The 23,825-nt window shown below is 41.3% G+C and overlaps 1 protein-coding gene across 1 annotated transcript in view; it reads left to right on the top strand.

Moving 5' to 3' along the window:
• Ccdc148 (coiled-coil domain containing 148) overlaps nt 1-23,825 on the top strand; it is a 263,630-nt gene that overhangs the window by 118,720 nt on the left and 121,085 nt on the right. Inside the window, exons 10-11 of the mRNA XM_031373199.1 lie at nt 3,188-3,326; nt 5,575-5,781. Of these exons, the coding sequence (XP_031229059.1) occupies nt 3,188-3,326; nt 5,575-5,781 (346 nt within the window). The remainder of the gene's footprint in view (nt 1-3,187; nt 3,327-5,574; nt 5,782-23,825) is intronic.

Raw genomic sequence — 23,825 nt, 5'->3', positions numbered from 1 at the left:
CTGCTTGAATACTCACTCCTTTTGGATTTTACTATGGCAGCTCTCTCTCTCTCTCTCTCTCTCTCTCTCTCTCTCTCTCTCTCTCTCTCTCTCTGTCTCTGTCTCTCTCTCTCTGTGTGTGTGTGTGTGTGTGTATTGGTCTGTATGCAGTGACAAATCTTCTCCCTTCCCTCTCAAATAGCAACTAGAGGTTATGCTGTTATTATTGCATGGGTATTTGCTTTCAGACTTAAGCCTACTTCTCTGGAAGCTGCTATAAATATTCTAGAAATGATAATATTATGATATTTAACATGCCATTTCCTTTCAGGATGCTTTTTCATTTTTACTTTTTGTAAAATGACTTACAACTTGTGTAATTTTGGTAAATAGAGAAAGACAGCTGAGATGTGAAGCTTCCAGAATCAACTGCAAGGTCAAAATGGATGTCATCACTGCACAGGGCTTACTTAGTTTGAATGTCTGCTTTAAATATTTTATAGTCATCTCATACATTTAAGTGGTTTTTAATGTCGTTAAAATAGCAACTAATTAATACATTCATGCAATTTATAAAAATGAACCAAATGCCACAAATCCTTCTGCTGCTATATTTATTTATTACAGTGTGTGCAGCTTAGTGTGTGCTTGTATTTGAAAAGCATTTCAGTAAATGTTTGCTATTCACACATTGTGGACAGCTACAGTCTTGCACGACTATTCAGTAGGCAAAGCTATCAAAGTAATTAGTTTAAAAGTACTTTTCCATTTAATAAACCTTTTAAGCTGTTTGAAAATTAAGGGTAAGATTGCTTGTGGATTATATTAGGGTGAGTTCTATAGAAACAAAGATGGCTTCCTAGAATGGAACCATTAGCAGATGCTCTAAGAAGGCTTTTGAGGGACACAGGACTATTAGCAGATACTTTAAGAAGGTGTGTGAAGGCTGCAGAATAGAGGGGGCGGGGAATGCCTAGGCAAGAGGGCATCTTGGTGGAGGCTGATGTTGATGTCAACTAAGGGTTGACCTCCTTGGAGGGATCTGATTGGGCTAGCCTTGTTGACCTATGTCCAGTCAGCTGCTATTGGTAGTCAGTGTTAGCAACAGTGTGGGAGGGAACCTCAGAGTGAGATCCTTCTGCCGTGGCCCAGGAAATTTTTCCACAGAAGAGAAGGGTCTCTTCAAGGTACCAGCCAAGACTCCTGGCAGCTTGATGGGGGGGATGCCCCCCTCCCCTAAGAAACAGCCACTATTTTAAAGACAAATAATGGTTTAAAAGGCCAGCAAATCACTGGGCCTAGGTTCTGTCCCTTTCCCCTCTGCAGAATCAGATAAGGGTGAAAATTCAACTGTGTTCAAGGCCCTTTGAGTTTAGAAATAGCTTAAAACATTAACAAGGACACAGAGTTTCATTCTGTTCTTCAATTGCTTGTGGGATGATATTGAAGAATTTCTCCTGCTAACTGCTGTTAAAGTGCATCCACATTACTGTGAATGAAAATGGCCCTTGAGAGAGGGCCTGAGACATTGTCCTTGACAACCTGAGGGCATTTTAAATGCCAAGTGCACTTTTCTTCTAGGTTAATTTTCCTACTTGAAATGTTTTATTTGCAGAAGCCTTTGGCGGTCTGCACATGCAGAACCCATCCAATTGGAACCAAAACCACTCAGTGTATTCATGAATGAATTCATTTTAATATCTCCCCTGCATTGGATTATTATGACATACTGAACAGTTTTCTCTTCGTAGACCACTTCCCATCCTCTTTTTCTTCCTTTATATAGTAGGTATGGAGAATTTTCTCTTTTGCAAGATATTTTTTTCATACTCCCTACCAGTGTACTGAAGGGACTAGGTAACCTTGTATGAGGATGGTGGAATCCCATTAGTTCCACACACTTAAAGGGTATTTTATTTTGTTAAAATGTCAAATATTTTTCAGAGGTAGAAAGATACCCCAAAAATATTGAATTGCATAATTTAAGGTGTAAGATCATTGATACCATAGGAATAAACAATGGTGATCCATCTTGAATCAAAGAAATATTTGTTACTATTAATACTTCCCCCTGATTGCATCTGTATTTGATTATTCTAATTTACTTAGCAGGAATAATAATAACATGCAAATAAAATCAGAATATAAAGAGGCATTAATTCAGTTGAGAGTTCAAACTGACAACGCAACTTTTTCACTTTGCACAGGACTTTGCTAATACGTTATGCAAAATGTAAATCATGCCATACCTAGAGGAGGTGGGACGGGGCGCAGGGTGGTCACGTGATGAGGGCAGCTTGCAGGATCTTGTTTACAAGTGACTTCATGTAAAGGCGCTTCCTCCAGCCTCACAATTTTTATTTCAACCCCCGAAACCCAAATAGTAGGAGAGAATCAACTTCTGTAAGATGTCCTATAACCTCCTGTGCATGCATGTACACCAACGGATGAACACACGCAGGCATGCACGCACGCATGCATGAGATAAAAATACAAATTATTTATTTGGTCATTAGAAATGTAACAGCATAGTTTGTCTGTTCACTACCAATCTACAGTCTTATCCACAAAGCATGAGGTAAAGAGAATAACATAAAAGATTATTTGACTTGCCTTGGAGCTCAAAGCACAAATAAATGCCTCTTTAAATCTGTCTTTATTTTCCTTTGTATGAGATTTTCATCCATTTACATTTGTTGTTTGTCTCCAGCATAGAAACGGGAACTTTGTTGAATAAGAAAAATACTATCTTTTTAATCTTTATCCCTAATAAGTATTTCCCAGTGTTTATCTACTCCACTCACTGCTTATGGCTTTTAAAATATTGTTATAGGCAGGATAGAATAAATATTAAGAGAATATTGTATCTCACCAACATCTTTGAATTATTCCTGGAACTCTGGTAAGATCAAAGCAAGAACTAACAGAGCCCACTAGACATGGGCTTAGAGCTATGGAACAAGTACTTGGTGGCTGCCAGGTGGTGTTAGCTCACCTCAGCTGATGATGTTGGGGCATTCCCATGGTCTCTGCCCCCAGGATGAAGCTGGGGGGTGTCTTGAGACCGACTTGGGCAGCACAGTGAGATCTTGTCTTCAAAAGCCCCATTTTTTACCCCTATCTTCAGTGGTCGATAGCTTGAACAGTCTGAAGTCCCTTAAATCCCATGATTGTTCACCTATGCGTGTGACATTTTGATTGCTTCCAGTAACTTCCAACTAAGTGAGGAAGAACAGTGGATTTACCAGGCTGTCTTAGACCAGTATCCTGGACATCTCCTTGGCAGAAGGGCTCTGTACTTGGACATGTTGCAAAGATATTTTCCTTACAAGTCCAGGCATCATTTGGTGAGTGATCCCAACGATGAATATGCACATCCTATATGCCTGTGAATTGCTGTGTTTAGAGGTCCATAATTAACTAATATATGTTTGTTAAATAGTGCTATGACAATTCTTTATTCCTCCACTATAGAAGATATAGTCACAGGCTGCAAACCCATGTGAGTCATTTTTGAAGCCTGTAAAGTCTGAAGGAAGTCCCATCTGTGCCCACCTGCCTGGAGACGTCCACCGCGATTTCCCAGCTACAGAGCAGCGGTTTTACCCCTGAAAATCACACCATCTTTTACCTGCCTGCTATTGTGGTTCTACCATATCTGGCTTTTGCCTGAAACTTGAATGTCTGCCTTCTACCCACAGAGCCTGTCCCACTTCAGTCCTAGGCCTGGAAAAACGAGCATTTTCCCTGGGCAATGTCACTTGCCTCTATCACAGCTCTGCCTGATTCCCACATGGTTCCAAACACAAACCTCACTTCAGGGCCTAAAGACAGGACTGAAAGTTGCCTGAGAGGAAACTGGGAAGTTATTATGCCATTCTGTAGTGGGCAAGATGACAACAGCAAGAATTAGAAGTTACCATGTTACCAATGAACTCAAGGGTAACTCACCTTATAACACACATGTACAAATGTGCAGATTTAACTTTTCGATGAGCTGTGCTGTGAAATATCACATGCTGCGCTTCTGCATGAGTCCTGTGAAAGTTCTTTAGTACAGATGACAATGGATGAAATACCATTGTTATCATTAATGCCTGGTGAAGAAACTGAAGTAAAGACCACACACTACTATGGTCATTCTCTCCCATCCCTCTTAGCCTGCTCCACTCCACTCTCTTCCCCCATGTAGTAAGTATTTAATTCTGGTCTTTAAGTGACTCATTATAGAGCTTTAAAAATTCTTAATAGATCAAATTAGAGGTTTCTTTTTATTCCCTATTAGGTCTGGTTGCCTCAGCAGCTAGCCGTCAAGTGTAACTCTGTAGATTTTTATATTTTATTACTATTGATGTGATAAAGATTTTTACATTTACTTTCTACACCAGATTGATTACTATATATTTCCTGCATGGTGCATGCTTCCTCTCTTTGATGTTTGACAAATGTTAAGTATATTTTTAGCTTTCTAGAACAAAGCTAAGGAGCTCACAGAATGTGTTTTCTCTCTGGTTAAAGTGAGGCCATGGCCTACTTTATCATGATCCTAATTAATTCCACCTAAAGCATTGTTCTTTATGTGGGCATTACCTTCTCTTGCTTCTTTTCTAATGCCTAGCAACTCAGGGATCAGGCAATTTGTCAGATTCAGAGGTGTGGGCTATACTAGAAGGGTAAACACTTCTAGCAATGACTCTCATTCCAGAGTCCTCTGCAGGGATTTTAGACAGACCAGGCTCCCGCTGCCCCTGCACTCTCCCGCTTCTGCGTTCCCCCCAGGACTCTCTACTTCCCAAGGTTACTGTTCACCTTGGGAAGACGTGCCTTCTGCCAGTGGGAGAACCCATGTCCCCCATGGTGGGCAAGAGAGAGGGCAGGAGAAGAGGCCAGAAGGCATTATCACTAGATTACTTTTAAGCATCCCAGCAGCTGAACACTTTAGCGATTACAGTCAAAACTGTGCCTTTCCAAGATTATTGTGGCATTTGAAGAATATTTTAGTGGGGCTGGGGAAGTGGCTCAGTGGTTAAGAGAGATGGCTGTTTTTCCATAGGGCCCAGGTTCAGTTCCCAGCATCGATATGGCAGTTAACAACTATCTGTAACTCCAGTTCCAGGGGATCTAGTACCTTCACATAAACATGCATGCAAGCAAAACAAATATGCACATAAACTTAAAATAAATAGATAAATTTAGCAAAGTTTGTTATTTGACTGAAACAATGTAATCATGTAAAATACCAAAATTGACTTAAAGGAGGAATATTTAAAATTACATATGGGAACAGATTGTTTTTTGTTAAAGCCATTGCCATTTAGAATTAAGATCCGTTGCAGGTACCACTTGGACTGCTTCCATCCTACCTGAGGAAACAGAGGACTTAGAAATTAGGTGACATCATTAGTTGCCAGTTAGGCACAGTTTCTGTTTTTCTAAAAAACAGAGCTTGTGTCTTATTCCTGGTTATGATGAAAATGTTTGTTCCTAGTTGTTCAAAATCAGTGATTATAATGAATTTTATCCATTTTGTAACAATGACATAAATTACAGGCGCATTTCAGAATGATAAGCAATTGCCTTCTGTTACCTTTGTAGGTAGAACATGAGAAATACTATGACCGGTATCACTTTGCTAAAGAGCAGAGGAGAATCCTCATAGACAATTGGAATAGGAACAGGAAAGACTTTATACAGAAAGCCATGCTGATCCTCGTTGAGGCCTGTGCAGCTCATGAAATGGAGAGCCTGCTGGCCAAGGACAGGAAACGGCAACAGGAACTGTGTGCTGACCTGAAAGCCAAGGTAAGACACTGCATTGGGTGCTGTGATCCAGGGTGGACATTAAGAGTCTACCTGTGCCAGCACATGGTGCTGAACACCAGAGACAGAGGGAGGCAGATTTCTGAGTTTGAGGCCAGCCTTGTCTACAGAGTGAGTTCCAGGATAGCCAGAGGTACAAAGAAACCCTGTCTCAAAAACCCAAAAACCAAAACAAACACAGAGTCTACTTCTGTTCAAATTCTATCTGAAGATCAGTTTCTCTGAGAAGGCCATCTTGATGAAAACTGTTGGTTTGAACTATAGATGTTGTGATTCATTTAGTTAAGATTGGTCTAAGGTTACTGTAACAAGATGTTAGTATTGAAATTTTGATGGTGACATCTAAGTCCTGCCATAGGTGCCACACATCCAGTCTGGCTAGATGGAACTGTCTGATGCTGAGCCAGACTCCATTCACATTGGAGGGGCTGAGAAAGGCCAGGAAGGAAAGACTCACATGGAGCATGCGTGAGCAAGCTTGGTGGCCATGTGCGGCCCTCAGCAAGTTGTGGGGAGCATGCGTGAGCAAGCTTGGTGGCCATGTGCTGCCCTCAGCAAGGTGTGGGGAGCATGCGTGAGCAAGCTTGGTGGCCATGTGCGGCCCTCAGCAAGGTGTGGGGTGTAGGTAGGGCTTTGCCCCTCCTCTGGCCCACTGAGGGGCTTCAGTGTGCTTGAAGAGCTGAAGTTGGAAGGCTGGACTGCACACAGGCAAGCACAGAGGCACCGTCCCCATGCTAGAATGGAAGGTGTGGGTTGTGGCTGTGCTTGAGTGACTGCTTTCTTCCGCAGTCACAGGGCCAGTGAATGAATTGTGCTCAGGAACAATGTGATGTAGTCATCTTGGTTTCCTGTTAATTCATTTAGGAGGATCACAAGGGCACAGCAAATAAGACAGTTCATTCTCTTAGTAGAAAAAAAAACCTGGCAGACATAGTATAGTGAGTAATATATCTAAAAACAAATGCCTGTTTGAAAACATTGGAGGAAAAATGTTTGATCGGCATTTTTTAAGAAATAGGAAGATCTTTCACACGGAGTAAGTTTGGAATGTAAAAAAGTACAAGTTGTCTGTAGGCTGATCTTCCCCAGGCTGTAGAGCCGGTACTTGTTTCTCATCCTTGGTAGCTGATAGGGCAGTCTGTGCACCCCTAGATTTTCTCTGTTCACTTGGCGAGCATTGCCATTAGCCTCTGAACTGTGCTGTGAGCAGTGTGTTGCACTGTGTGCTGCCAGGCACTTAAGTGAACTATAGCATGAAATTCACTTATTAGACCCCATGTAAACATTGAGCTAAGACACACGGCATACAAAACAAATTTCTGTGGCTCAGAGGGCTGGCTCACAGCACTTTTTAGTAAATACAACCCCTTCACCCAAGTTGCACTCCTGACACCATCATTGTGGGTGTTTTCTGTCTACCACAAACTGCATCTACAACAAATCATTGAGTACACAGCCTTTAGCCTTCTTACGCTCATCATATCTCCTTGAACCTTGTTTCATGTGGAAATAACTTGTTCTTTTTAGTGTTCTATAGCATTTCATTTTATAACAACACAATTTATATGGTTTCCTGAATTTTGCTATTCTGAACATAATTGAACATGCCTTCCTGAATGGACGTGCTGATTCCTATTGGATCTTTAGGAGCAGAGTGGGAGGATCATAGGTTTGAGTGGCTGTAGCTCGTGTAAATAATGCTCAGATGGTTTCCACAAGTGGTTATCCAGATTTTCAGCCCACATCCTTTGCATCATGTTCTCACTACCACCGCCTCTCTAGCCTTAGCCTGGTGACTAAGGAACGGGGACTAGTTGCGATTTTCACATGCATTTAAAATAACAGCTGAGAATCTTTACTCATTATCTAGCTAGCAAACCTTCCACTCAAGTCTTGCCCGTTTCTCTCATGAGTTTCCTGCTTTTCTGTTCCTCATTGTATGTTTTCTATGTGTTCTCTCAACAAGTTCTCTTCCTATTTTCTATTGAATTAAATTATTTATTAATTAAATTATTTAATTATTTTAAATTGAATCATTTAGTTTGTTGGTATCTAGTTTTTTGAGTTATTTATATATTTGGATATTAGCCCTTTGTGAGATGCGGGGTTGGTGAAAATCTTAATCTTTTTCCAATCTGTAGACTGTTGTTTTGTCCTATTGACTGTGTCCTTTGACTTACAAAAGTTTTTCACTTTCACAAGGTCCCATTCATTAACTGTTGATCTTAGTGCCTGCACTATTGATGTTCTATTTAGGATGTGGTCTGCTGTGCCAATGTGTTTCAGCGTTCTCAGGTTCAGTGAATCTGGTTTTATGTTGAGGTCTTTGATTCACTTGGATTTGAGTTTTGTGCAGGATGATAGATATGGATATATTTGCATTCTTCTACGTGCAAATCCACTTAGACCTTCACCATTTCTTAAAGATGCTTTCCTTTTTCCATTGTATATTTCTGGCTTCTTTATCAAAAATCAGGTGTCCTCAGTTGTGTGGATTTACATCTGGATCTCTGATTCAATTCCATTGACCAAGGTGTCTGTTTTTTTGCCAATACTGTGTGTTTTTTGTTACTACAGCTCTGCAGTACAGATCAGGGATGGTGTTACCTCTGAAAGTTCTTCTACTGTTCGGGATTGTTTTAGCTACCCTGGGTTTTTTGTTTTTCCATATGAAGTTGAATATTGTCCTTTTAAGGTCTGTAAAGAATCATGTTGGCATTTTGATGGTGATTTATTGAACCTGTAATTGCTTTTGCTTAAATGACCATTTTTTTACTGTGAATTCTACTGATCCATGAGCATGGGAGATCTTTCTATCCTGTGGTATCTTCTTCAAAGACTTGAAGTTTTTATCATACAGGTCTTTCATTTGCTTGGTTAAAGTTACCCCAAGAGATTTTATATTATCTGTGGCTATTGTGAAGGGTGTTGTTTCCATGAGTTTTTTCTCAGCCTGTTTGTCATTTATATATAGAAGGGCTACTGGTTTTTTTTTTTTTTTTACTTGCTTGTTTGTTTTGAGTTACTCTTGTATCCAGTCACTTCATTGAAGGTGCCTATCAGCTGTAGGAGTTCCCTGGTAGACGTTTTGGGGTCATGTATATATACTATCATATTATCTGCAAAGAGTGATACTTCGACTCTCTCCTTTCCAGTTTGTGTCCTCTTTATCCCCTTTAGTTGTCTTATTGGATGGGCAAAACTTGAATGGTGTTCTGTCTCAACAGCTCATCCCCTTTTATCCCTGTTGCAGATGGCTCTGATTGGTTGTACTAGTTCTTTCGTGACTGCTTACTTTGTTTTATCATCTGCCTCTGGGAGAATCTTTTACCTCTCACTCTGCTCCTTCTCCTGCCCTAGGTTGTCACTAGACACTGGACACAAGTACCTGTAGGGAAGAGGCACTCTGCCACACCCAGGAGAGGCTATTTTCCTTCTCTTTCTGGCTCCGGGGGATCTGTTCATGTGCCCTGTCAGCATCCTGCCCTCCCTTGCATACCTCCATTGCCATTAGAGACTTCCTCTCCCTGTACCCCCTGACCCCAGCCTTTCTTTTGAGCACTCAGAGATCAGCACAGCAGAGCTTGAGAGTGGGCACAAATTCCTCATGTACCTGTCACTTCTGCAATCTTCTATGCTTTCACGCTCTGCTAAATCATCACAATGTACAAATCATTAATATTTATCAATTCATTACAGAGCTGCTGTCTTCCTGCCCTTCTGCCCCTGTGCACAGGGGGGCTCACCTTTTCCAGGTGCTCTGTTACAGGCGAGCATCCTTTCATATCACATGTGTTCTTAGAGGCCCCTGCCCTAAATGGATTATTGCCCTGTGGTCTCTGCTGATGGGTTTGTCAAAAATCCTAATGTAGATGACTTAAGCTTTTAAATTTTTTGATGCAAAAGTAGGAGTGACCATCTTTTCAACTTTCTGTACCCAAATGGCAGCTGAAAGATCCTAAAGAAATGGTACTTATCAATTTTTTATGTGCCCCAGTTAAAATGCTAGCTGATTGTAAGAGGTCATTGTCAAGGGTATCCTACCCAAGCAGGGTCTTTGTGCCTAGCAGGACCCCCACTGAAGGTGAATGGAACTGCAACACTAAGGTAGAATGCCAATAAGTGACAACCTGATAGGCTATTCAGATGAAAATGTGTATGGCCCAGTGGGGACATTTTTCTAGGGACAGTCCAGCTAGAAATCCAGGTGATGGATCTACCAGGGTAGCAAGAGTTCACAGTAGCCACCAGCAGGTTTAGTTATAACTTGTTGGTGAGCTCAGATGACACTGCTATTCTCTCTCAATCCAAACCCAAGACATGATAGCCTTTTGTGGTTCCATCTCCTCCAGGAGACTATGCCTGTGCTGTCTCCTAATCCCAGTCAGCCAGGCGCCAGAGTGTCATCTGTACATGTCAGCTGCAGTATGAGACTGAGCAGACTGTCAGGAAGACCCTATGGAGAGCAGGGTACCTCCAGGAGATTTCTGACATTCTGGACACCGTGATATGTCTTGCCTTCGCTCTCTCTTTGCCTTTCTGTGGATCCTGGATGTAGAAGGTTGCAGGAAATGGAAAGAGAAGTCGTTTTATGATCTTAAAGGACCCTGATCTACTGGAAAAGGGCCCCGGGCTCAGCGCATGTTCTTTATGCCTTACAGATCCCATTCTGTTGAACTTGGGTGTGGTGACGGGGAATGACCCTGTAAGTCATAAAATAGGGTCTATAAATCATTAGATTTTCCTTAATTATATCTCATATATCACACTGCCCCTGCATGTCAGCAGTCTACTAAGTACCCCTGCTCTCCATAGGGTCTTTCTGACAGTCTGCTCTGTCCCAAACTTCAGCTGACACGTAGTGGTGACACTATGGTGTCTGGCTGACTGGGATCAGGGGACAGCACAGGCATAGTCCCCCAGAAGAGATGTGACCACAAAAGGCTACTGTATTTTGGATTTGGTTTGACTGCTTGGATTTCCCTAAGGTAGAAGACCCTTTTGGGAGTGGGGCTGGAAGAAGGTAGTGAGGTCATGGGAAATCTGCCTGGGAAGGGATTAGTGCTATTTCTACAGAGTTCATTTGCTCATGTGAGCATGTGCTATTTTAAAGCAAGGCATGTGCCCTCCTGCATGCGGTCAGCTGTTCTTCTGCTTCTCCATCATAAAGTGATACAGCCAGAGACCGTCACTAGGATACCAGTGCCATGTTATTTGAACTCTCTAGCTATCAGAATTGTGTAACCAACAAAATTCTCTGTAATTTCTTTAACTTCAGCTGCTATAACAATAGAAAGCAGACAAGGGTGTGTGAAAGCACCCTGGTAAGTGAGAAGAAAAAGTAGACAAATATGGACACACAATCGAGCTGAAGTAGATTTTATTGTCCTGCAGATACGACGTTAGCTTCAGAATTTGCATTCCTAATGAGAGACTAAGACTTGGTAAATAGCTGGGGAGGAATCTATTATAAAAGGAAAGAGATAAATCTGTAAATTGTACAGTACTTTAAAATGTTCAATTATGCTTACAGTTCTTGACATAGAAGAAACCAGGAGATTTATCCCTTCATCATCCTTTTACAGATCTGAGAGCTGAGCCCTGAGAGATGAAATGACTGCCTAAGGTTCATGCTAGCTTGCAATTCAACACTATCTATCTTGCCCCCCCCCCACAGGTTGCATGCAAGAACACTACAGAATAATAGAAGATATTTATTATACTGACACACAGAATTCGGGAAAATATTACTTCATTGTAGCATAAATTTGACTTTTAAAAAACTAATACACTAGCTATAATAAACATCAGTTAAACATTTAACCATAATTTTGTTCTCAGACTTAGAATTTAAAAGTCTTTTTAGGAGTCATTGGATGATTTATGTCTTAAGAAATGTATAAAAGGAGGTTTGGAATGCTGAATGCCTGTTCTTTGACTTTTTTGGTGTTCTGACAGCAATGGTTGCTGTAGCAAAGCCGAGGTGGTGAGGCATCTCACTCTCAGGATGGGATGGGGAAAAGCAGGTGCTCACATCTCCTGCTCCCATGAAACCTGCAGTCCTTGTTCGTGTTCAACTCAGAGCACCCCGTGAGCTATACAGGCGATAGATACTTCCAACCAGTCTTCAGAGCTCAACTGCAGAGGCTTCCCAGATACGCCTCATTAGTGACTTTTTTCTTTGCTTCTATGCTGAGTGATCATGTCCTGCTTTGGAAAAGGAAGTAATCTAGACTCCCCTGCCAACTGGGAGGCTTGCCCTTCCCTGCCAGTTCCTTCTGTGACTATTTAGATTGGACACCTCCACCTGCCCAACACCATGCACTCAGATGCCCAGACTCAGTGACAGACATCTCCTAGTTACCAAGAAAATTATACCACTGGGAAATAAAATCATCCCTATTCCATTCCCCCACACTGCATATCTTTCTGCTCTTGATGGTGCCAACCTTCCTGCCCAGGCTTCCGGTGAATGCTGCGAGCAATACCACCTGGGTGTTCAAGTCCAGTCCTCACTAAGGTCTGCTACTTTCCCACTTGACACCGGAGCCTGCTGACTGTATTTTCTGTGCTTCTTGATCTTTTTATTATTTTCCTTTACTTATAGACCATTTCCTCTCCAAGGAAACCTCTTGGCTCAAAGTTGCCCTCTGCACCTAGGATGGGAGCAGGGTAGGGCAGGGGTAGGGGTTGGTCCATGGCTCCCTTTCACTTCCCTACACCATTCGCCCTTGTTCTCGGATCTCTGTAGTTTTCTGTTCATGGTTACGTGCGCCCTAATCCTCCAGAGGTTTTCATCCTCATCTGGCTGCTCCTCTCCATGGGCTCTCATAACCGCCCACCTTCCTCATTCTGGACTCTTGAGTTCTATTAAGGGATTCCCGCTGTCATGTCAAGTGTTTCATTGTCTACATGATTCCAAAACCCTGGCATCCTCTGGGTTCCTTCCCTGGCTTCTTGTTCTTATTTTATTCCATTGCCCTCTGAGAACCCTCATGACTGTACTTCTCTCAGATACTTTTCCAAGCCCCAAATAACTCACTCCTAACTTTGTCTAGTGACACGCTCATTATATTAATTTTAGAAGTCTCCTGATACCTCAAAACCAACATCAAAATGGAAATCTTGAGGTTTCCTATGGTAAATTGTACTTTTAAAATTGCAACTCTGCTTCTTATTCTCCCTTGCTGTTACATTCATTTGATAACATTGGGAAATTGTCTGTTTTAACCCCATAACCTTCCCTTTGCATTCTTGGGCCCCGTCTCAGTTCTTAAACTATGTACTCTAATGCTTTGTCTTACCTTTGCCTTTTCCAAGTCTTTCCTTTAAACTAGAGGCAGAATTCTCTCTAGAATTCAGTTTAGAGCTTGGAGTGATAACGTGGACCTGCACACACCAGTGCTCAGAGGGTGTGGCAGAAGGGATTTGACGACTAGATCACTCTGGCTACAGGATACATAGCAAGACCTATTCTCAACAGTGGCAAACAAGGTAGTAGAAGAAGGAAAAGAAGGAGAAGGGAGGTGGAGAGAGTGGGGGAGTAAAGTAATTTTTATATCCCCCCCCCAACTCCTCAGAAGCATGCCTTGCCTTACAATAATGGGAGAACTTCTTGGTGAGTTTCCAGGTCCTCAGTAAATTAGATGTGACTCTCTTTTTAGCTTCCTTTCTCTGCACTTTGCAAGGGAGGAAGACCATGTCACTGGAACGCACTCTTCCTTTCCTCCGGCTATGGCACTGTACACTGGATGCTCTCCTGGCCCTGCCCGCTCTCCTGCTGCTGTTGGCTTTGCTGGTGTGTTTCTCTGGTTTCCCTTTGCCTCATTATATCTTGACCACCTTTCAAGACTTGGCTCAAATGTCCACTGCAGAAAGACTTCATTGAATCTATAAATAGATTTAATGCATTCTTTGTTCTCTCTAACCCCCGGTACCTAACCCTGGGCTGCCAGTAAGTATGATTACAGCACATTGAAAAACCCATGTCAACAGCACAGCTTCAAGTGTCACCTCATTTTCTTCATTTTAGTACTGTATAAACCCCTCCTCTCCCCCAACACATTTTCCAGTGTTTGGACTATGATAGGTCCTCAGTAAATTCCGTGGAAGCGAAGTGTATAAACTGCAGGTGTTTCTCTCCCTTTGCAGTACCTCCTGACAGGGTGATGTTTCTATTACCTTCTTTTTTACTTTATTTATGAGGAGGCTTGCTGTTGAAGCAAGTATATCATGTGCAAAGTCATTAGGAAGCGAAGTATAAGACTTAATTATCAACACTGAATATGCTATAAGATGTTAGATATAGTTAAAAATAAACCTTGACTACCTATAAAACTGGGAACTATGTCAGCTGTGAACCAAATCACCCGGCTCTCAGTTTTCTTCTCCTTGTCTCATTTCTGTGCCCCTGTTTTTTCATTTCTAGTTGGTTGAATGACCTGGCCATGAACCCTTAGTAGTTATGGAGATTAGATGATGTGAGTTAGACAACGGCATTTTGAGTAAGCAGCTTCTGAGCTCACTCCCCATGATGGGAGCCCTCACACCATCAGTCCTTTCTGGCACCTCCTTTTGCTGTTGGAGAATAACCTTGGCATTGGCTTCCACGAATCAGACTTGAGGTACTCAAATCCAGATAGAGAGTTTTTTTTTTTTAATATAATTAGAGCAGTGATGAATAACTGCTATCAGACTGACTCTTACTTAAAACATAAAGTAAAATTTAAAAGGGTTTATATGTATTTGGCAATCATGCATAGGTAAGATTCATGAAATAAGAGAAGCTTTGAACGTGAGGGTGAATATGGATTCACCCTGAATCTCTTTATGAGACTATTCTCAATATGGAATAGAGAGAGATGTACATGAGTGGAGAAGAACAGTATTGATAGGACTTTCTGGGCTGTCGAGAGAGCTGGGTTTAAAGGACATAGGATTTTAGAGGTTAGAAAGGGGATTTCAGAGGTAAAAAATCTCTAAAACATATATAGAGACAAACCTTACATCTTTTTCTATCCTATAATCTCTGAACGTACAGGGGGGAATGTTAAAAGACTAACAAAGAATAGATGCTAGCTAGGTGGGAATTCAATAGGAATCTCAGAGGTCAGAGAACACAGTGCTGTGTATTTGGAATTGAAGTTCTAGCCCAGCTCAAGTGGGGAATCAAGAAGCAGAGACCTTCGGCTAGAACTAGGGATAAGATTCAATTTTCAAAGCCACCTCCAGTTATGACTTACTTTTTCCAGCAATAACCAACTTCCTAACAGTTCTGTAACCTTCTAAAGTAGGATCATTGGTTGGAAACCAAGTGTTCAAACACAGGAACTTACAGAGACATTCCCATTCAAACCATGGCACAGTATATGCAGGAATTGATCCTTCAGACACAAAAGACCCTACTTCAGATCGCCTTTGAGACAGAGGTGGTCCCCAAGGCTTAGCTACCAGCCGCATGCCTAAGTGACCACAAGCAGGAAAGGATGCTTTCACCACATGGGAACCTCAGTGCCCATACATGTCATTTACTTTTATATTAACTTCTTGCGTCATCTCAGGGGATACTTGCTGCATAATAGAAGATGTAGAAGTTACGTCTTAGATGTTAGTGATCCATACATAAAATACTTCCTTGGTCAGATCAGGGTAAAAATAAAAGACAATAATTAGAGGATTTAGATGTCTAGGGTACCATATGAATTAAAGATGCAACAGGTTTTTTCCAACTTAAGACATTTACTTATGCTTTGGCATGGTTAATTGTGCCATGTACCATCAGCATAATCAGTGTTATGGTGCTCTTCCTTGTAGGCTCTAAAGTGGGGAGGCATTCATAAGGAAGTTCCCTGTGGGTTTATGCCTATGTAGCATTGAGAGGTGGGACTGGAGAGATGGCCAGTGGTTAAGCGCACTGACTGTTCTTCTAGAGGCCCTGAGTTCAATTCCTAGTAAACACATGGTGGCTCACAGCCATCTGTAATGGAATCTGATACCCTCTTCTGGTGTGTCTGAAGAGAGCAACTATGTACTTACATACATAAAATAAATAAATCTTAAAACAAACAAACAAACAAACATTGAGAGAAGCAAGGGAGCTCCTAGCAACCCTAGGATCAATGCCAGAAAGTCTTTCTTTGGTTGGAGCAGCAGAGCAGCGGATAGCATTTCCTGTCTGCCACTGTTCTGCACTGTCTGTGGCTCTTGGCAGGTAGCTAATTAAAATTCCACAGGGTTTAGATACTTGATGAATATACATACTATTTTCAAGTAAAATATTATAAGTAGTCCAACTCTTAAAATGCCTTGGTTTTTAAAGCTGATTTGTCTGCATTGGGTCTAGTGTATAAAGTTTAAAAGAAGCTGTACATTTTTATGTTCTTTATGATGAGAGTCTTATATCTCAGTGGCAAGTCATAACAATATCTCACAAGATGTTTTGCAAATGAAGATACTTGGTCTAGAATATAGATGTTTGCATCTTACTGTGACTGTGCACTATAAAAAAAATAAATTAGCCATAATATCAAGGTCTGGATAATTAATGGGGGGGGAGTCACAATTTAGAGTTGGAAAATCAGGGTTTTAAATTACTTGTGGAAAAATATAAAACCATGGCCATTTAAAGAGTGTGTCTGATGGAATAGAACAGGGTATCCAGAAACTAAGCCAGACAGCGTAGGTTAGTTGATTTCCAGCAAAGACACAAACTTAATTAGTCCCAATTAGACAATTGGTTAAACCATTGACTTTCCACATTACACACAAATGACCCTCAATTTATACTGCATGCCTTTTACAAAACATGACTCAAGGATCATAGACCTACATGTAAAGACAACATGGGAAGAGGTTCTTACACTCTTGAGTCAGAAAAGATATCTTAGACATGACACCAAATGTATTATTTCTAAAAGAAAAAAAATGATGAAAATTTCCTCAAAATGATCAAAAGACACAAAGAAGAGACTAAAAAGTCAGGTTAATCAACAAAAGAATATAATTGTATACTTAGTGTCTAATGAAAGACTCAGATCCATTATTTATAAAGAACTCTCAAATATTAATTTAATAAAATAATTCATTTTATTATGTATGTATGTGTTCTGCCTGTGCAATGTGAATGCATTTTCTTGTGTATGTAGGTATACAAGTGTGTATGCACATGTGTTTACAGGCATGTAGAAGTATAAGGTTGATTCTAGGGAGTCTTCCTTAATTGCTTTCCACAATAGTTAATGACACAGGATCTCACTTGAACTTAGAGCTCACTCATGACTAGTCTGGCTCTAGGGATCTCATCCCTGTTTTCTGAAAGCTGGAATTAAGAGCAGGCTACCATGCCCCCCAGGATTCACATAGGTTCTGGACATCAAGACACAGGTTACCATGCTTGTGTGGCACTGTGTCCATTGCTGGTTTCTTCTTAAACATATGAAGGGAAGAATGTATTTTTAATTCATCTTTTGATCACTCGTGGTTGACACCCATCCTAATCTATACCGTTCTCAGTAAATGCCACTATAACCTGCACTATGGGAGGAATTTTGTGATACCCATGTATGTTTTTTGATAATTTACTTGTGTTTCATATCACTCTCATCTTTGATGTTCAGAATTAAGTGACTTGAATTGTAAAATCTGTTGATGACATTTACTAAGGTGATCAGTTGTGTGCGCAAGATGGTCCCCACCCTCCACCTCTCTCTTTCTCCCTCTGTGTGTGTGTGTGTGTGTGTATGTGTGTGTGTGCATGTAATACACTTTTACTCTGGCATCATCATACTGGAGAATTGTTAGGCACCAAGTGAGGGTTTAATTGTGCAGAAAGATTCAAATCCTGACTCCTTGCTTTTACCCTATAGAACACTAGAATGCTTTCATCAAAATCATCTTGAGGTAGTATTGATGGTTTACAAATTTGCAAGGATTATCTTTTAATGTATCATTTATTTTCATAGATCTTTCTGGGCAATAAAGAAGAAAATAAATCTATCACTTATTAGAGAAAAATCTTTGTTTCTATATCAATAATGCTCAAGTACATCCCATGCAGTAGAATATCCAGCAGTCTTAGCAATGTCCTCTTGGTGTTGGATATCAGGTTCATTCTGGCCAAAAATATTTCAGTTAGATCATTTTCCTTATGGCCTATGTGAAAAAACTCGCATGTTGAAACCATCTAAAACAACCATTTGAGTTTCTTGCCTGCATTGTCTCATTATAACCATTTGGCTATAGTGGCTTAATGCAGATTCTCCTTCTGTATGTGAGAAAGGCAGACTAGGAAAGGAGTAAAGTTAAACAACAATGGCAACAAAACCCTGAGAAAATGATCTGTCAGTGCCGGAGGCATTTGTAATAAAAAGAATCAAGTTTCTGAGCATGAAAGAACTGCATGAGACAGTTAAGGTGATTCTTCTGGGCTCTCTGCCTAGTTCTTTACTTTCACAAGAATGGGATTTGTAAAAGGTGCACATTGAATGCCAGAGTATTTGAAAGTAGCTAAGTTGCTTATTACTAATATATTTTCTGATTCTTTTTTACTTATTCATTTTAATTATGTTTTTTTCACAATAACAATGGAAGTCATTAATTTCTTCATTGAACAACAAGCTTTTGTACACCCCCTATCCCTTTGTGTTAGGCACTGTTATAGGCACAAGGCATTAAGAGATGACTACAACATCCTTAGGGATCTCAGCTTCCTGTAGAAGAGACAAGGGACCTTGATACAGTCAGCTTGGAGTGTGGCAAATCCTGTGGGAGAGAGCTGATAAAAATTCTAGGAGAAGCGGAGGAGTCTATAGAAGGGGTAGGGTGTCGTGGTCAGCACTGAAGAAACAACTATTAAGCGACAAGCCCAAAGAATGGTGTCAGATTTGTGAAGTAGGCATGGAGAACATTCTAGGGCCTGGGAACTAATAGTCAATCTTTTATAAACAGTATACCAGGGTATAAAGATAGTTCGGTGTTTCTTCTTTTTAATTTATAGGTTGAAGAGCAAGAAGAGACAAGCTTAACAGGTGTTAGTTCTTGCAGGGCCATGTGAGTTAAAGTGATAGTATTCTAGTGTATGTGCATGTGTGGGGGGCCATTCATTGTAAGGTTTTGGTAGAGGAGGGACATACTTTAAGGTAACTAATAACTGGAATTGGTGAGAATAGAGATACATTTTATGAGAAAAGATGTAAGGGCTACCAAGCATCCATTGCTGTAAGTTCAGATGAGAGATGCTGGCTGGCTGAACTACAGTGATGATTCAGAGAGGAAGGAGCAGAGAGCACTTAGGGAACTAAATGTGCAGGACCATGTGAGGAAGGAGCAAAAGCTGGAGGTGCCATGTTTCTGCTGTCCTTACTGCATGGATGAAGAAAAGGGAAGGGTGGGTGGATTTCTTCATTCAGTGACTATTTAAGCTAGTGCAGATTTTATGCTAGCATTCCACTAAGTACACAGGAAAGAATCCAAAGTCCCAAACCTTGTGCATCTTACCTCCTGGAAGTTTGAGTGACATACAAGATGAACGAGTAGTATCTGCATAAAACAAGCAAGCACTAAGAACAAGGGAGGAAAAAAAAGTAAGAAGCAAAGTATACAAAACTTGGCAAGGGAAGACGTTTAGTAGTTTACAGACTGGAAACCCTTTTGGAGAAGGTGACAAACAGCAAAATCTTTATAAAGTTATGAAGGAAACATCTAGCAGAAATTCTGCCTACGCAAAAGGAGTGTGAACACGGGAGTCTTGCCCGTAGTGTTTAAGAATAGTGTTTAGATAGCCGGGCAGTGGTGGCGCATGCCTTTAATCCCTGCACTTAGGAGGCAGAGGCAGGCGGATTTCTGAGTTCGAGGCCAGCCTGGTCTACAGAGTGAGTTCCAGGACAGCCAGACAGTGGTGGCACATGCCTTTAATCCCAGCACTTGGGTGGCAGAGGCAGGTGGATTTCTGAGTTTGAGGCCGGCCTGGTCTACAGAGTGAGTTCCAGGACAGCTAGGGATATACAGAGAAACTCTGTCTTGAAAAGCCCCCCAACCCCCAGCAAAAAAACAAAAAAACAAAAAAACAAAAAAACAAAACAGTGTTTAGGCCAGTTGGGCTGAGCTTAACTGGCAGATCCTTCTGGCTGTTGGTTTAGAGTAGACTAATTGTGAAAAGGATGACCCAGGCTGACCATTAAGAGACTTGACATAACCTAGTTTGATGGTCAACACAGGAAGTCTATGTGTACTGCTGGAGAGGATTCCAAACTTCTAGCCTACTACTTTACGGGGGCCATCTTCTCAGCATTCTACCATTCCTCTACTCCATCTCCTCTGGGCTTCACACCAAGTCCTTCTTCACATCTCTCACTCAAATATCATCACTGGCCTGTCCCCCAACACATTTTCTCCTTTTTCCTTACCTACTGAAAGAGCTCAACCTTTCTTATAGCCCTCATTAAAATCAAACTTTTGCTACAAATATTTCCTTGGGTTTACCACTGTGTGAATCTCCAAACAGTGTGATTTTCATCTTGTCCATGTTTAAACTTTTGTGAGCAGAATCAAATACTAAAGTGTTGTTCAGGACATCTTTTCTTCAATATTTTGTTTTGTATAGCTGCCATATACATAATATATTGGCCCAATTTGCTGATATTTTTGTTTTGTCTTTTTCTCTCTGTAGTCTAGGCTGGATCAGAAACCTTTTGCTGTGGACAGATGTTTGGGTTAATTGTACTAAAAGAACCTGGTATCAGTTCTTCTTCATGTTCCCAGGACACACCTTTGTATAGTATCTATGTCTATGAATGAGATTTCTGGCTCATAGGGTGTACTGGCTGGTTTTGTGTGTCAACTTGACACAGGCTGGAGTTATCACAGAGAAGGGAGTTTCAGTTGGGGAAGTGCCTCCATGAGATCCAGCTGTGGGGCATTTTCTCAATTGCCCCTTGTGGGTGGTGCCATCCCTGGGCTGGAGGTCTTGGGCTCTATAAGAGAGCAGGCTGAGCAAGCCAGGGGAAGCAAGCCAGTAAAGAACATCCCTCCACGGCCTCTGCATCAGCTCCTGCTTCCTGACCTGCTTGAGTTCCAGTCCTGACTTCCTTTGGTGATAACAGCAATGTGGAAGTAAGCCAAATAAACCCTTTCCTCCCCAACTTGTTTCTTGGTCATGATGTTGTGCAGGAATAGAAACCCTGACTAAGACACCAGTTGAGCGCTTCAGCACTGCTCTGGCTAGCCCACTCAATACTGCTGTTGTGGGGTGGGAGTGGGGTTAGCTCTCCTGCTCTAATACCATTGGGTCTGCTCACCCACACCCACACCACCAGAGCCAGTTCCACTCTGCTGCCTAGTCAAGTCACAGGGCCCATTTTCCCAAGTATTACAGCTGGTGAGGGACATTGCCAACTCTCCTGCTTTCATACCCTTAGGCCTGGCTCTGCTGAGCTTTTCCCATCAGGCCCAGATCTATTGTGCTGTCAAGAGGAGTACAGGGCTTGCCTTCCTAAGTGCTGCAGCCAGTAAGGGGCAGGGCCAGCTCTCCTACTCTTATGACTTTGGGGCTTGCTCTCCTGACTACTGCAGGTGGCCAGGGGAGAGGGGGAGAACATCACCTCCAAGAGCACACCATAGGGCAGTTCTTCCCATGTTCATGCTCTTGACCTGGTCACCTGAGCTTCCCTGCACTAGGGCCGGCTCTACTGTGCTATCCAAGTGAGCACACCATTGGTTTTTACAGTTAATGTTTTTGATGTTTTGTGCAAGTAATCCTTTCTTACTTCTACATCTGAGTCCAAGTTCTTTTTAATCTTCTAGAAGCTTTGCTACTTGGACTTTGATGCTCAGGCGTATGATCTACTTGGAACATTTCCTTAGTGAAATAAAATGAAGGCCCAATTTTACTTCTTATCTTAAGGATGCTCAGTTGTCCCAGAGCTTATTATGTCCTTTCCCACTGCCCAGTAGTTCCATCTATACCAATAGCGAAGTGACTGTGAACGTGAGGATCTATTTCCAGACCCTCCATTCTGTTTCGTTCATCTGTATGTAATCATGTAGATGCTATCTCATCTTAATTCCCATAGCTATATAATTAGTCTTGACTTTTTGTAGAGTTAATCTTACCACCTTGTTAGTCTTCTTAATTCCTAAGCCTTTGCATTACAGGCTCAGTTCTGTTTTAACTTTATTTTTATTTTAAAATGTTAATTATTTAAATATTTCACACAATATATTTTGATTATATCACTTCCTCCCCCAACTCCTTTTGAATACACCCATACAACTTTGTGCCTTCATATTTGTTATAAGTCCCCTCAAGTCCAATTTGTCCAAGAGTATGTGCTGATCATATGTGGAGTTTCATGCTCACGTATACCCTTCTTATGCTGATCTCTTCCCTTTGTCTTAGGCACATGCTGTAGGTACCTCTTCGTGGCTGAGCACTCAGCAAACGCTTGTTCTCAGAACTTTTACTAGTTATGAGTCTCTGTAGTAACTCTGGCTCTGGCCAAAACTGACATTAATACTGACCAATAGCCATAAACATAAATGTTTAGAATGCAGTTTAATGGGCATGTTTTGTCCATTTAGCAAAAAATGGAAGTAGTGTGTCTGCTAGAGCCTCCGGCTTCTCCAGCCATCACTTTTGGCCAGGTTTATAGTACCAGGATCAATCACCTCCTGTGGAACAGGTCTCAAATCCTATCAGAAAGCAGCTGGTTATCTCAAGGGCTGGTTTGAATGAGAGTGGTTTCCATAGTTTATGCACTTCCCAGTTGGTAGACTGTTTAGGGAGGATTAGGAAGTATGGCCTTGCTGGAAGAGGTGTGTTACTAGAGGTGGGCTTTGAGGTTTCCAAAGGCCATGCCAAGCCTTGTCCTGCTTTCTCTTTCTCTGCCTGTGAATCAGGACGTTAGCTCTAGGTACTATTCCAGCACCATGCCTGTCTGCTATGATGATCATGGAATCTATGGAACCCTATGAAACTATAAGCAAACCCCCAATTAAGTGCTTTCTTTTATGCATTCGTCATGATGCCTCTTCACAGAAATGAGTCAGTCACTAAGTCTTGCATCAGTAGTGCATAAGTCCTGGTCAGTAGTGTCCAAAGTTCAGTAAATCCATTGATGTCTTTTCTCCCAGCCATTACATGGTTCCTTCTGGTACTACAAAGGCTAGGCAGCAGGGAAGAAGTTCCCAAGTTAGTTTCCACTTGATTTCTCCACGTCCTTCAACCAGAGAATATGATATCTTCAGCAATAAGGCCTTATCTTCTAGTTCTGGTGGGCCACCAAGAGCAGTGGCGGTATGCTGTGTTGTTTTGATGGCTCTCTAACCAATAACTCATAGCCCAGCCCTGGGAGTGACATTTTCATTTAATAGCTCATGTCTGCTGGTAACAACTTTGTCTACTCATATCTGGGTTAAAACTCTTAAAACTTTTTATTAGTGTATTTTCATTGAGTAAAATGATGCTCTTCATAATAGCATTTTCATACATCATGTACCGTAATGAATTTCATTTCCTATTATTTGTGGTTATTATAGTTTTAAGTTGTAGATTTCTATTTGCTTTTTCCTCCCATGGTTTTAAATTCCTTGCCTAACAATTTAAGTTCAATTTGTATCTCTATGATCATAGCATATATGATTGTTATATAGACCATTTCTAATAACTTTCCCAGATAACTTGTTGTCCTTTCTGTTTATCTTTATGCATCTTATGCTATGGTTATTTGATAATTACTGAATTAAATACTCCCAGAATCAGTCTGATGCCAGATGCCATCATCTTCTTCCCAGGAACACATTCCTCCTTCTTTCATATGTATGAAAATATTAAAAGCCCAGGATCAAAACTTGAAAAGAATGTTTTTTTTTTCAAGGCAGTGTCTCATTGTGGTGTCCAGCCTACATTTCAAGTGTCAAAGGTTTCTGAATCACTCAAATTATTCAAGGTCTCAGCCCAGGGGTCATTTTTCTCAGACTTCTACCTTAGTGCACCTGGGCTCCACACCCTGTTGTGCCCTTAAGAATCTATT

This window comes from Mastomys coucha, unplaced genomic scaffold (genome assembly GCF_008632895.1).
Source record: "Mastomys coucha isolate ucsf_1 unplaced genomic scaffold, UCSF_Mcou_1 pScaffold15, whole genome shotgun sequence".
NCBI classification, from domain to species: domain Eukaryota; kingdom Metazoa; phylum Chordata; class Mammalia; order Rodentia; family Muridae; genus Mastomys; species Mastomys coucha.
Note: the sequence above shows the minus strand (reverse complement) of the source record. Positions and strands in the feature narration are given on the sequence as shown.